This window comes from Rutilus rutilus (assembly GCF_951802725.1).
Source record: "Rutilus rutilus genome assembly, chromosome: 16".
Taxonomy (NCBI): domain Eukaryota; kingdom Metazoa; phylum Chordata; class Actinopteri; order Cypriniformes; family Leuciscidae; genus Rutilus; species Rutilus rutilus.
Window position 1 is genome coordinate 26129574 of NC_140224.1, and position 15481 is coordinate 26145054.

The following is a 15481-nucleotide window of genomic DNA, read 5'->3' on the forward strand; positions in this document are numbered from 1 at the left end:
ACAAGGAAGTGATTAACGGCTGCTCTATGCGTGTAGTTCATTGGTCTTTCAGCAGACGGTGCTTTTGACATAGAAGTATCGCGTGCGCTGATTGGTCAGTTGTGTATGTACGTGTCAGAGGAAATGTAAACTTGAGCTGCATCTCATCGGTTTGATGTACAAGCATGGAGTCGTTTTAGTTATTCTTTTGTCAAAATAACGACAATAACGGTTGCAATGGAGGTAAAAAAAAGAGAACATTCTCTGGTTAAAATTGAATCTCACTGTTTTTTCTTGGTCTTGTACTTCTTGTGTAAAGAAAAGTCAACATGCTTGTAGACACTAGCAAGCTGTCAAAATCATTTTAAAGAATATTATTGCGCATCATTGCATAGTTCTGTTCCTTTGTTAATATAAAGACTGCATTGTTTACTTGCTTTACACCTGTATTTTTCCCAGTAAGATTATAACACCATAATAATGTGCAAAAAGTTGATGTGATTGTTATTACAATGTGTATAATTTACCTTTGTTATTAAAATCCATTTAGCAGAACATCCAGAATCTCCCTATTGACATCCAAACCACTAAACTCTTGGGTAAGGGATACTTGCATGTATGCATATTTACACATAAGCATATGGTTTGTAGTGATATTGCTTGTATAAATGCACAGTAGTTTAGATCTTGCACAAATATGTATTTAATATTTTGCCTTTGTCACCATCATTCAGACTGGTTGGTGGATCGGAGGCACTGCACGCTGAAATGGCAAAGTGCAGTTATGACCATTAGAGAGAAAATAAATGCTGCCATTCAGGATATGCCAGAAAATGAGGAGATCAAACAACTGCTCTCCGGCTCATGTAAAACTTAATAATAATAATAATAATAATAATACAATCATATTTCATGTTGTTTGTACGACTGTCATCTGTCTTTTTAGGTATGTCCATACTCATTTATTGTTGCTTTTACAGATATTCACTATTTCCATTGCTTACAAATAATTGAAAAATTGAAAGGAACAGAAGCATCCACCAAAAATATTTTTGGCAGATATTCATCACAAAGGATGAAGGTGATGATGCATCTTTCGGCTGTTTAGTTTTCTTTGAATGTGTAGTTTATCACTCTTAATATTGTATATAATAATAAAAATAATAATATATGCTGCACAGTGTTATTTTAGTTTTATAATAGTTTTATTAATATTTCAAATTAGCTTTAAGTTTTTAGCTTTAGAATTACATTTTTAGTGTTTTTGTGCTTTTGTCATTTTATTCGTTTATATATATATATATATATATATATATATATTTTTTCAGTTTTAGGTCTTAGCTTTAGAATTTAATTTTTAGTCATTTTGTTTTTGTGCTTTTGTCATTTTATTCGTTTTTATATATATATATATATATATATATATATATTATAATTTTTTTTATAAATATAAAGTTTTAGTTTTAATTTATTTCCAGTTAATAATTGTATATATGTATTTATTTATTTAAACATAAACAGGACTGGCAAGAGATAGTGTCCATGTATGAAAAAGACAATGTCTATTTAGGTAAGAAATCATCACAATTATTTGAGACAAAATTTACTTTTTTTTTTTTTTAAGTTACACAAACATTGACATTATTGTGTGGTTTTTTTAACCCCAGCTGAAGTGGCCAGTATATTGATTCGTAGTGTAAGCTATGAAGGTCCTGCTCTAAGGAAGCAGGTGTCTAAAGCTCAGCAGCTTCAGCAGGAACTGAGCCGACGAGAACTGGAGTGTCAGAGTGGTGCCGCCGACATGAGGGAACGCTATTACGCTGCCTGTAAACAGTATGGGATAAGGGTGAGTCAACAATTAATTTTATTTTCAGTTATTCTAAGTTCAAAAGTATTTACACGTACTATATGACATATTTCACAGGGGGAAAACGTGGCAAGGGAGATACAAGCACTGGTTAAAGATCTGCCTGTAGTTGTAGAAGAAACTGGCAAAAAAGCAGCCTGTCTGAAGGAAGCTATAGAGTTTTACTCAGTCTTCACAAACTTTGCCAGTGACTGGTGAGTGTAACTTCCTGTCATTTCTAATATTGCCTAAGTAGAGGCCTGTTCACACCAAGGACAATAACTATAACGATAAAGTTAAAGAAAAATCTTTCTAAATACTGTATAAAAGAATAGCAGAGTCCACACCACAACTATAACAATAAGTAAGATATCGTTGGAATCACTTTCAGAGTGATTTTTTCCAGCTGATGAATGATAAAAACATTGACAGCCAATCAGAATCCATCCTGCTTTAAAGAGCTCTAGCATTTAAAGTGGCAGATGACATAACCGCAGAATAAACAGAACTTTATCATGCGTTTTTGTGAACGCTAATATACTTATTGTTATTGTTCTTAAAGCTGGTGAACTTTATATACCTGCATTCATGCTTTTGATTGATCTCCAACATAAACCTTATAATGTTGTAATTATAGGGATGTAAGTGTGAGCTTGTAATATTTGACTTTCTTTTTCAGGTCTGAGGTTGTATTGCCCATGCTGAGGTTTGTCCAGAACAAGGGGAACACTACTTTATATGAGTGGAAGACAGGAAATGTGCCCACGGTTGTAGAGAGACCTGTAATGGAGGAAGCCCCACCTGATGTTGTCACAGAGGAGACGGTAAGAGGAGACTAACATGACTCCAGGTTTGGGTTTTAAAGTCGGCATGAAACAAAAGTCGCGATAGTATTTTCTTCCCTTTTGTGACTTGTGATTTTGTCCACTGGGAAATGATTGGATCATTGTATGGTTGTGCTTTGCTTTTGCTGTGATCTCATGTGAGTGACAGGTTGTTGAGAATAGAAGAGATGTTGTTGCAAGTTATTTTTATGAAAGATTACGAGGGCACATGAATTTTTCAATAAATGATATGCACGGATAAATCATAAATATGGCAATATTCCATAAAAAAAATAGAATTGCCCATTTAGATTTCATGGTGACTTCAAGTGTTTGTAGGACATCTGTGAATTAAAGCAAACAAGGGATCAATGTTTTAACTAGTATTTATCTGTAATTCTTGCTTTGTGCAGATTGACTGGGGCGACCTTGGTGGCGGTGCTGGTACTGAAGAGGTTAATTTTGGGATCTCTGTTGAGGATGGTGTGGACTGGGGTATTAGTCTTGAGTCTGGCACAGAGGTAAGTACTTAGTACAAATATTAAGATTATAACATTTTCAAACCCCTCATGATATGGAATTAACACATTCTACCAATCAACGTTAGGAAACAGTTGCGGGTGGTATCGACTGGGGAGAAGCTGAATCTGCTCCTGTGGAAATCGAAGTTGTGGATGTGGGCACAGACTGTAAGTATTGGGATTGACTGTAGTGATGGGAAGTTCGGATCATTTTACTGACTCTCTTGTTCGAGCTCGTTCATCAAAATGAACAAATCTTTTTTCGAGTCATTTCGTTCATTTAAGGGGCTTTAAATGTAGGGCTGTAGTACTCGAGTCCGGACTCGAGACCGTTTTTCTATGGTCTCGGACTTGTCTCGGACTCGCTGGTATTAGGACTCGGACTTGTCTCGGTCTCGGCCACTGGTCTTGCCAAATATGGCTTTTGGTCTCGACCGAGTCCAGGTGTCTTTATTATGTTCCCAGTAAGCACACATACGGCTCTTTAAAAAATAAACGTTTTAACTCGCTGAAAGTCCACCGCAAGTGGAACGTGAATATTCACATTTTAATTGTCCATAACAACCCGAAAACTTGCCTGCTTGCCTTGCACATCTAATTAATGGGCGGCCTCCTCCAATAGTACTGACAGCTTATAGCTTGCAGGTTTGCTTAGTGGCAAACTTTTTTCATTTGATTGGTTCAAACGCCACCCACCCGAATTTAATAAAAATATTATTTTTCGTCACATCATCCGCCTGATCCCCTGTATATCCGCATCTCTAGTGTGTGTGTGTGTGTGTGTGTGTGTGAGAGTTGGCTCGGCCCTCCCTCATGCAGTTTAATTGGTTGACATCACGTGTATGATTGACAGGAACAGAATGTGAGGCTGATCAGACAGTCGAAACGAATGTGTGTGCTCCTTAGGCCTATATAATCATTTTTTTGTTGTTCTTTGAATTAGTCAATTATTTAAAATAAAATTAAAATCATTCATTATTTCACTATTACATAATGATTTAATTTCTATAGGCTATATTTTTAAAAATAGAGTCGGCTCTTTGACGCTGTTTTTGCTTTTAGATCAACAAATAATAGGCCAAAATGATTGTCTTGATAATGTCATGTATAAGACTTTTTTTTTTCCTGTACTGGACTCGGTCTTGACTCGGACTCGAACCTTTTTGGACTCGATCTTGTCTTGGACTCAAACCTCTTTGGACTTGGTCTTGACTTGGACTCGACTAGTCCTGGTCTTGGACTTGTCTTGGACTCGACAAAGGTGGTCTTGACTACAGCCCTATTTAAATGTTATACTTTTAACAGGCAAATTCCCCGAACACATCCACCTACGCAATCTTGATCATATTCTGAATTAAGAAATCATTACAATGCAGTCAATAATTTACAGGGAACATAAATAATTACTTTACCTTCCGAGTCTTTAGTTCATTTCATGTCACACGTGACAGACGCAATCACTACTTGACTGAAATTAACTATTGATGTGTGTACATGAACATTGAGAATTTATGTTATACCTTTTGGGGTCAGTAGGTTTTCTAAAAGATTTTAATACTTTTATTTAGCAAAGATGTGGCTGTAAAGACATTTAGAATATTACGATTTCTTTTTAAAAATAAATGTTGTTCCTTTGAACTTTCTATTAATCTAAGAATTGTAAAAAAATAATATACAAAAATAATAAGAATTCAACAAAAAATATTTAGCTGTACAACAGTTTTCAACATTGATAATAATAATGTTTCTTGAGAACCAAATCAGCTTTCCGAAGGATCATGTGACACTGAAGACTGGAGCAATGCTGAAAATTGAGATTTGCCACCTCAGGCATAGTAGTCCAGTCATTTTATTTTAGTTTTAAATTGCAATAATATTTCATATTTTTTACTGTATTTTTTTGAACAAATAATTGCTTCCTTGGCAAACATGAGACTTTTTTCAAAAACATTTTTATTTATTTAACTTATTTTTCATCCCAAGATGTTTGAATGGTAGTGTATGTTTAAATTAGAATAAATGAGTTTCACTGCTTTATAAAAATAAAAAAATCACAAAGAGCTAATTATGTTAATGTGAGATCTGGAATTGGTTCTAAGCAGGCACATTAAAACATATTCATACATTCTGTAAAAATCAATTGTGCAGAATACAACACTCCAAGGTCTGCAGATTTGATCTGGGCCTGGTTGTAGGTCTCAGTACTTTTACTTTTGCAGGTCAATTATTTTTAATTGTTTTTGTTTAAGTTTGTTTTATTATGTTGTAATTATGATATTAAGTTTAAATTAAATATGTATCTTCCACGTAATAGTCGGTGATGCTGAAATGGCAATAAACTCATATACTACTACTACTACTTTTACAGGTCCCGATGGTGTTGCCAGAGGTGAAGATGCTCTTTCTCTTCTGGAAAACTCACAGACACGTGTCCAGTTCATAAATGAGCTGATGGAGGTACAGCTGCTCATTCTTACAAGTATTAGACAGAATGTTTCATTTTTACCAAACTTTTTTCTTTTCTTTTTTTTCTATGGGTTAGTTGGAAATGTTCCTGTGTCAGCGGCTCAGTGAGATGCACGAAGGAGGCGACTTAGTGGCCATGAGTCAGTTCCAGCTCGCTCCCTCAGTAATCCAGGTCCAGACTCCCGAGCGTGTGCAGGCCATGCTGGCAGAGGTGCGTGACCTGCAGAATGGGCTCACCTCAGTACGAATGCAGCATCTCTTCATGATCCAAGCGTCACCACGGTAATTATACCCTTTCAAACCTTTCATGCAGAAATGCACTTCATATCTTTCATCTCTCAGCCAATATTACCACTTACCTTTTAAAAAATACTTAATGTTGTTCAAGAACATGATGAAGCTGAAATCTTGCAGTCAGATAATGATAAATCTGGTGTTGTGTGTGTTCGCGTCAGCTACGTGGAGCGTGTTTCCGAGTTACTGAGGCAGAAACTCAAGCAGGCTGATATCTTGGTGTTGAAGCGTGGCACGCTGGCTGAAAAGCGACAGGAGGCTTTGGAAGAACAGGCCAAGCTGGAGCCGCGCATTGATCTGCTGGCTGCGCGCACCAAAGAGCTCCAGAAACTGGTACAGTAACTTGTTATAATGATTTGTTTGTTAAGGTTTATTCATAATGCATTTGATGTATTACACAATGATTTTGCTACTTCCTCTTTTACTTTATCTCTGCACATGTTTTTACCTCACATGTTCACACTCCTCCCTACTTTGTAAAAATGAGCCGATGCTTGACAAGTGTGTTGAATGTAATGAGAAATGAGGTTAATAGAGCACAAAAGCTTCATGGTGGACATAACATTTACTGAAAATGAATTCCTGGAATGTCTGAGAATACATAGAAAGCTTCCTCTTTGTCTGTCTCTCACACACAGATTGAAGCTGACATCTCAAAAAGATACAACAACCGTCCTGTCAACCTCATGGGAGTTCATGTGTGACCAAGAAGAGTATTTACATGCTGCACAGATGTATCATTTCATAAATAAAATGTCTCTCATTTAAATAAGGTGGGTAATTGTTTTGTGGCGGTTCCTTTTAATGGTGGAATAAAATTGTTGCAATCACAGCACCTTGAATATTCGAAGGCGGCTGTAAATAACTTGCGCTTGCACAGCTGGCCTCATTTGTTTGAAGTGCTGATTTCAGTAAATGAACTGTCTTAAGAAGCCAACATTTAAATATACAATTGCTAATCCTACTTTTTGTAAAGAACAAGCACACAGCGCCTTCCGTGAATAGGGTACAGAAGGGCATCAAATCTGTTTGTGTTTAAACAAAAATGTTTGTAAATGTACAATACAGTAATAAACATAATTTAAAAAAAAAATGAAATATTAAATTGCTGAACTATTTTTTTCAAAACAGGTCAGGAATGCAAATTTACCGGTCACTTAAGCAAGGGTTACTTAAGCTTGGAAACAAATGCTGGTTTGTAGATGTTGGCCTATGCTCCTATGCTTGTAGATGTTGGCCTATAGTCCAGTCATTTTAAGCCAAAATGAGGGTTAACCTTGAACAAATTGCAACAGAAGCAAACGCAACTGATTTTGTATCCTCAATATGTTCTGAGTAAGGAAAAAAAACCCAGAAGAATCCCATTAGGGGAAAGTTTCGAAAAAGACCCAAATATAGCCTATTCATTCTTTTTCTTACGTGAATAGGGTACAAATTTTAACCTTTCGATATCACCATGAAAATTACTGAGTTGATTACTTACATCAAGACAAACAAAAAATGTATTACAAGTTTTTTTTAATTGTTTGTTAACATGGACAAACGGTGCATAATCTAATTACGTATGTGCTAATTTGCATAAATACCACAACAGATCTAAACATTGGGTATAGCCAGGTGAAAATGTGTTGTTGAATCTTGTTGACATATAACAGTAAAATAGTTATTGTTAAGGTCTGAATGGAACCCATTTAGGCTACCCATGAGCATTAATACATAGAGGCAGGAAGAAGTACTTTAGAATTCAGCCTTTATTAATTTTTAAGGGATTGGGTTTGGGGCTGGGTCCGTGGGACTGTTTCTGGGGGACAAGTCTGAGGGAAGAACAGGAGACAATGGTAAGGAGAATGCAGAAGACAAAAGGTAGGCAAAATAAAAAGTGAATCCCCAGAAACAGTCCCACGGACCCAGCCCCAAACCCCATCTCTGCAAGAATAATTAATAACGGCTGGTTTCTAAAGTACTTCTTCCTGCCTCTATGTATTAATGCTCATGGGTAGCCTAAATGGGTTCCATTCAGACCTTAACATTAAGTATTTTACTGTTATATGTCAACAAGATTCAACAACACATTTTCACCTGGCTATACCCAATGTTTAGATCTGTTGTGGTATTTATGCAAATTAGCACATCCGTAATTAGATTATGCACTGTTTGTCCATGTTAACAAACATTTAAAAAAAACTTGTAATACATTTTTTGTTTGTCTTGAGGTAAGTAATCAACTCAGTAATTTTCATGGTGATATCTAAAGGTTAAAATTTGTACCCTATTCACGTAAGAAAAAGAATGAATAGGCGTATGAATAGGCTATATTTGGGTCTTTTTCGAAACTTTCCCCTAATGGGATTCTTCTGGGCTTTTTTTTTTTCCTTACTCAGGACATATTGAGGATACAAAATCAGTTGAGTTTGCTTCTGTTGCAATTTGTTCAACCTTTTTTCATAAAATGACTGGACTATGCTTTGAGGTGGAATAGACCAAAATCACTATTTTCTATTCATATGTTCAGCATATGTTCTATTCATGAAATAAATTCTGGGGGAAAATGTAACATTTTCCTCAAAAATATTAAGCAGCATTTCAACATAAAAAGTCTGGAGCACCAAATCAGCATATTAGAATGATTTCTGAAGGATCATGTGACACTGAAGTTCTGAGTAATGGATGCTGGAATAAATCACATCAGCTTTGGTAAGCATAATAGACTTCTTTCAAAAACATGTAAAAAAATCGTACTGACCCCAAGCTTTTGAAAAGAAGTGTACATAACCAAAAATGTTGCAAGTATTCTAACAGATACAGTGAATTATTACAGCGTGTGATTGTTATAGGAATTGCACCTCAACTAAGTGAGTCTCCCTTGATGCTTTATTACCATGTTGTTTCTGTTTTGTCCTGGGGCAGCTGGTTAAATCACATGGCAAAAACACATTATGCTCACAAGATTGAGGATCTAATGGACATAATCTTTGCACACCCCCTGCATCTAATGCAAGGAACAGTGAAGCATTACAGCTCAATTTCAGACAAGTTTTAAAACACATTGGTACTGTAGACTTGGTGTCATTGATCATGGCGACATTTAACCGAGATAATATCCGTGGCTCATTCTCCCTTCAATGATTTGCAAAACGCACATGCAATCCATTCTTTTGTCTGTCTCCGCCTATCTCCTCCACTGTCTATGATGAAGCCATGATAAGTAGAGGGTGGCGCTCGGCCCGATCGTTGCCTGTGCCATCAATCAGGCCAGACAGACTGCTGTTTACTGACACAGAAGCTTCAAAGAGCAGCCATTACAAAACACTTTGTTTTCCGCCCAGTCGACAAGAGCGGAATAACAAGACAAAGGTCCGTGCATTTTGCAAATATTCCACTGAAACATCACACTGATGATGAAATTAAGACTAAAATTGTCACTGGGTGACAGAGCTAATCTCTTTTTTTGGGGGGGGCCTAAAAGCTTTTTGCCTTTCATTTGTTTGTCAAAAAGCCCCCTCATCCCTGCAGCGGGCAGATGCTCTGAGGCGATGGCCAGGGTGAGACCCAGACTGCTGTGGCCCAGAAGACTGAGGTTGCCAAGACAACTGGCCCAGCACCCCTGCTGTTGTCACTCTGCCTGTGTCGCTCAGTCATTGATTCTCTCCATCTCACCAGCTCTCCACATGCAGCTTGTATTGTTCTCAATGGCCCTCGTTGAGAAGGCATTGTACACGACAATACACCTACCAACTCTCCCACGTCCACTTCATAATGTCACACATTACTCACCAAAAACCATATTGAGCAAAACATCTTTAAATAAATAAAAGCTTGTACGAATAAGCATACCTCACCCATTTGTGTTTTTGCTATTTAATAACAAAAAACTACATACATAAAGCGGTTGTCATATAGACAAAACAACATCATCAAATAAAAAATACAATGTAAATAATGGTCACACCCTATGACCCTGGAACATCCTGAAATCCTACATCTGTTAAATACAAAGTATTAAAAAAAACAGACGTTCACAGAGACACATCATTAATATCTAAACATCTCGATATCTAAGCGTCAACTGTGCTTGTAGCAGCCAGAGGCCTTTGTGAATGCAACATTTGGATTCATCTGGAATCGCTGATTTGCACTTTCACATCAGTAACGGCACAACCTTCAGCAGCCGAACGACTGCCACAAAAGATCATTGTGACTTTATTTGAAGACTATTGTCAATGCACATCAATTTCACTAGAGTCCAGGACTTTTAATCGTAAGTAACACAGAATAAGGCTAATTTAATGGAGAACACACAACTGATAATAACCGTATGTTTCAATTCTGGTCGATCATATCTAAGTGGGACATGGGGCTAAGTAGATTGAGACCTCTCGACTCATATTGGCCTGAGAGCGAAGGTTTCTTCCTCAAACTCTTGGCTTCGTTTTGCAGTTTCTGTCGGATGTAGCCCTTGATCTCTGCGTCGGTCTTAACAGGAAAGAAATACCGAACTGTTCCTGTATGGGAAATGTTTCAGGAAATTAGGTATAATACATTTGTGCAAGTGTCAATTTTAACACCGATCAAAATGACTGAAAAGCATCTTACTCAGGACTTCCTGGACCTCTTCGGTGGGCAGAGCAGGCTTGGGTTTGCCCTTTTTGTTGAACACGACACCAGATATGGAGTGAGAAGCCAGGCATTCTCTCTCATAGAGTCCACGGAGCAGGTCGTTGGTCAGTTTTTGGGCAGTGGTGCCTGTGTTACACCTCTCCAAAAGGTCAGGAGTGATAAACTGAGAGGAAAAAAACCCAACTATATTTTCTGTTTAAAAACTGCTGCTGTGCATGTCAACAATAAAAAAAAAAAATAAAAAATAAATATTATATTTATATATATATATATATATATATATATATAGTGTCACATGAGACGCAGAGACCTGGAGGGCATCCATATGCACTGAACTTCAGCATGAGACTGTACTTTTTTCTTTATCTTTATCAAGCCACGAATATTTTGAAGAAAAACAGCCACATTTTGGGCACTTTTGATCCACATACAGTACAGCAACTGCTGCAGTAAAACAGCGCAGACATTATAAAACGCTTAATGGGAAAAACACTTAAAGTGGCTTGATGTATTAAAACAGTGATATTAAAAGAAAGATCAAATCAAATTCAGTATGCACCTTATTGATGATGCATGATACCATATACAGGCAAGCAGATAAGCCCAGAATTGTAATGCAAATGTGCAAAATGGTTAAGCGTTTTCCGTATAATGGTTTTCTATGAAAAAAGCTTAACAAGAAACTGTGTTGCATTTATATTCTGGGTTTGCCTGTACATAGTATGCATCATCAATAAGGTGCATATTAAATTTGGTCTTTTAATATCACTGTCTTACTACATTAGTACTTAACACAAACCTGGTAAAAAAAATAACGCAGTCAATGGAGGAAAGCCTTGTTTTGCCCTCCAGGTAGGCGTGACGTCATCTCATATATACACTAGGGGTGGCACGGTACATGAAAAAACATCCGAACCGTTCGGTTCGCTTGTCTCGGTTCGGTGCGTCGCGCGGTTTGCACGGTTCGACGCATGCGCAATGTAGCCTCGTGCCCGTGCTAATACAATGCTAAATCATAAATCAGACATATGTAGAATTACATTACAATGTCCAGCAAACGATTTATATAGTACACTGAGTTTACCTAGACATTTAATGAGATCTACTCCACTATATGTTGTTTTTTTCATGTGAATAAATAGGCTACATAGATCGACTGTTCCACGTAGCCTAATGGTCCAGTGGCAGAACTTGCCAAGCGTATCAAAGGTTCTGAGTTCTAATCTGCGATCGTATATATTTTTTTCTTTATCAAAACCGATTATGTTTATCAGCGGTTGTATATCAAGCAGGGACCGATTTGTATGAATTTTGTTTTATTATTTAATCGGAACGAGTAGCCTTGAGTCTCCTCAATGGCTTGAAGCGCGCGTCCGAGTGATGAATGTGCGGCCGCTGCGGTGTGTGCGCGAGCCACGAGAACACTGTATCAGCACCACTGATCGCAACTGCAACGAGCACTTTGATCACTTGATTAAAAAAACACATTTCAGCGCTAAATTGCTTCTTATTTAACAAACGAATGAAACAAATACTTTGCTAGTTAACTGGAAATGTTTTATTTATTTGTATTGGTACACCCGTGCTGCAAGATAATATCAACCCTGGCAAAAAATGGTGGGGACATGTCCCGCCTATGATGACGAGACACGAGGATAAATTGACAAATAACGGTCCAACACAGCCCACGTAGCTCTACAGATGATGGACCTCCAGGGCCACTGAAAGTTTCCTCAGGGTGACTGCTCACTCATATTACTTCAGAATGGGAAATGAGAAGCTGCGTTTTGCAAACACACCCCATTTATGAAATAAATAAATAAATAAATAATTAGATAATTCAGCTATATATCATATGCTGAAGTAAATTTTTGGAGTGTTAAAGATTAAAAGAAAAAACAACAACATGAACCGTACAGAACCGAAAACCGTGACCCTAAAACCGTGATACGAACCGAACCGTGGGTTTTGTGAACCGTGCCACCCCTAATATACACACACATAACTCAATCGGTTGTTTAGGGATAATGTTTATTTGTTGCACAACACAATCTGACCAACTCATATAGCCTACCTCTGTGAAGAGTCCATCCTTCAGAGCATTCTGAGTGGTCTCATGAGGTTTCTGTGGTCCTTGGCCCTGATTCAGCCATTGTCCATTCACAACAGCTGGAGGAGAGCGCACATCTGGTATCACAGCATCCGCCTCGGCAGGTGATTGTGCCGTGCCTCGAGAAACTGGGGTCCCGAGAGAGGGCCTGTTGTTCCCGTTTGACCACACTTGGGTCTTCTCGATCAGCGTTTCCAGGTTTCTTGCTAGTTTTCCACATGCTGTAGTGCGTAAATTGAATGTTAAGATTTGATTCAATTCAATACATCAAAATACCTAGCAGAAACAAACAATATTGACCTGTAAGGCACCTAAGTTGTTCCTTCATGTCCTCCATTTCCCTCTGCATGCACAAGACCATGGCAATGAGCTCCTTCTTCGAATAGGACTGTAAATAATGAGCCTCCTGCCACCATAAAAGTACACAAGCTCAGGTCTAGAAGTAAATGTCTTGAATACTGAACACAAGTGACTCTCATCCTACCTCAGACTCAGAAGCAGGAGGACTGTCAGTGTAGAGGTCTGCGGAAGAACAATCCAGCTCATTAACCTGTCATGACAAGAAAGAGTCCTAATATTTTCCATTTACCCAGTCAGTTGTCATTGATAATTATACAACAGTTCATTTCGGTCCTCAAAACTGATTGCATTTGACAACAGGGAACAGGTTTTGAAAGTCAAAGCGAGGATGTTTCCTCTCATATCATGACCATTTAGACTGAAGCTAGTCACAGCTGACTAGCTGAAAAGCACCCAAAACCCCACTGAAACCAACAAGCAGTCCAGCATGGGAAACAATTTGGGCCGATTAAAGACTTTGTCAGCAAAGTTAGCCATTATTGTATAAAAAAAATAAAACATAAAAAATTAAAGCTTCTGAATGTCCTTAAAATACTTAAATGAGAACCCATAGTGTGGCTTCCCATCAGTCACAATGCAGGTATTTTCCATGGTATTTCCACTTTTTCCAAGTATCATGGTACATTTTTATAAGGGTACCAACAAAATAATTTGAAAAGAAGATGGTTTCAAACTTTGTAAAGTTTCACATTTCAAAACTTTTAACTGGCTAGCGAGTTTTTACTTGGAAAATGAAAGGGAGCACTGGGCTTTAGTTGTGCATAGCGCCTGGTGAGCTTTCGATCAAATGGTGTATTGTACCATGCTTTACCCCATTGTTCTTCATTAGCGGACAGGCATGGCCGCCTGCCCTGCCTCACACCACTCCTGCAGGATAGGAAAGCGTTCAATCTATCGCTTTACGGTGCGAAAAGTGCAGCAGTAAACCAACAACAGTCAATTACGGGTTAGATTGCGTAAAACGCTTATAACAGCCGACGTGGAACAACTGAGGGAATCATAAGCGAAATATTTCGCGCTCCGTCGAAATGCATCAAAAACAACGATTAAACACAAATAATGACGAAAAAGCCCAAACCTTCATGTCTAACTTCTGAAGCCCGGCGTCGGATGAGCTATTTTCTTCTGCTTTTTCTTTGGAGGGATACATTTTTCTTCGTTTCTGTGAACCGTTCTGTTGGACAGTCGGGTTGACATAATACTAATTATTATTTTGGAATCAAACATATGCCATTAACAGTTACAAACAAATAATGAGACATTAAACACTTAAAACACGTTTCCGTCGATCATCTTACACTGAAGCAGTCCGGTTTTTGTTCCTCTTCCTCATCCTCTTCATTTTCGTAATCAAGAATTCGCTGCGCTTTTGTTTTCCTTCTCATTTCTCTCCCATTATTTTATTTGCGAGCGAGAAAAAGAGGCTCCACTCTGCCTAATGCAGTTACGCTGTATCAGACTAAAAACACTATCGCTCTTCCTGAGATTCAGACGCTGCAGATCTACTACAGATGCCGACAACTATGTTCCTAGCGATTGTTCTACTTCAGCTCAAATACTTGTGTCAATCCATGGAAGGACAGCACTTTCCCGAGAAATGACAGGGAACACATTTGAGGCTAACGCACCGTAGCGTAACGTGGCACGAGCTCGAGTCCCGTCTAGATTCAATCTCCTCACAACAACAGGAAATCCCTTGCATATTTTTTTTTACCATGGTAACCTTAGTTTCTGCCAAAATACCATAGTGACTGCGGTACAATTGTAATAAATCAATTATAGATTCTCTTTCAAACAGTTCAAGAAGCTTTTAAAATCTCTTTTTTTTTTTCTTTTTTTTGATGACACTGGTGCCAAATTCTAAATTGCAGTAACAGTAAATGCAGTAATTATGTTATGTATGCGGAAACTATGGTAACCATAGTAAATATTTATAAGAGGCGCTCTAATAACGCATGTTTCCCCTCGATACTTATAAACAATGGGAAATGTATCTCCACCACCGACGATCTTTTACACGTTTACAGAGTAATTAGCCTGACAATTTAGAAAGTTAGATTCGTCATGCAGTTTTAAGAGGGGTTCCCCGAGGCGTCAACAAAATAATTAGGTTTCCCACAATATCATCCTGTAACCTTGAAATTATTTTACAAAAGCCTTTATGCTGTATTAATTGTAGGAACAAACTTGTTTCTTGTTTCTGAACATGATTTTAGAGTATTAATGCTTTAGTTTAGAGTATCCCATGTTCAATTAGAGCTTTCTGTATTTTGTAATTATTTGTAACATACATTCACATGTCTTAAAATGAGTTTTCAAAGTCTCAGAGAGTTTTAAGCTTGAAATAAATGCGCATAGATTGATTTGATAAGGTGATGGAAGAAACAGTAACACTATTTAGATCAATGCAGTCTCATAACTTCCAAGTATCAATAGTGTTTCCTAGAACAAAGACATTCTTTGA

The 15481-nt window shown here is 37.6% G+C and overlaps 2 protein-coding genes across 3 annotated transcripts; one reads left to right on the top strand and one right to left on the bottom strand.

Moving 5' to 3' along the window:
- Positions 1–32: 32 nt before the first annotated feature.
- cdk5rap3 (CDK5 regulatory subunit associated protein 3) lies at positions 33–7013 on the top strand. 2 transcript variants are annotated; one of them, XM_084434401.1, is made up of 14 exons: positions 33–222; positions 530–578; positions 714–845; positions 960–1060; positions 1501–1549; positions 1647–1825; positions 1904–2040; positions 2505–2649; positions 3063–3170; positions 3257–3338; positions 5539–5627; positions 5713–5918; positions 6092–6263; positions 6569–7013. In XM_084434401.1, exons 1-14 carry the CDS (start codon positions 217–219, stop codon positions 6632–6634), a joined length of 1521 nt encoding a protein of 506 aa, XP_084290527.1. In that variant the 5' UTR covers positions 33–216; the 3' UTR covers positions 6635–7013. The 2 variants fall into 2 exon arrangements, with proteins under 2 accessions (XP_084290527.1, XP_084290528.1); XM_084434402.1 differs by having other exon boundaries at positions 121–222; positions 533–578.
- Positions 7014–9754: 2741 nt separating this feature from the next.
- Positions 9755–15047, bottom strand: LOC311306000 (BEN domain-containing protein 6). The gene is made up of 7 exons (XM_084434124.1): positions 14316–15047; positions 14096–14191; positions 13142–13207; positions 12958–13063; positions 12622–12878; positions 10524–10710; positions 9755–10432 (listed from the first exon to the last, which is right to left on the bottom strand). Exons 1-7 carry the CDS (start codon positions 14400–14402, stop codon positions 10251–10253), a joined length of 981 nt encoding a protein of 326 aa, XP_084290250.1. The 5' UTR covers positions 14403–15047; the 3' UTR covers positions 9755–10250.
- Positions 15048–15481: the final 434 nt, after the last annotated feature.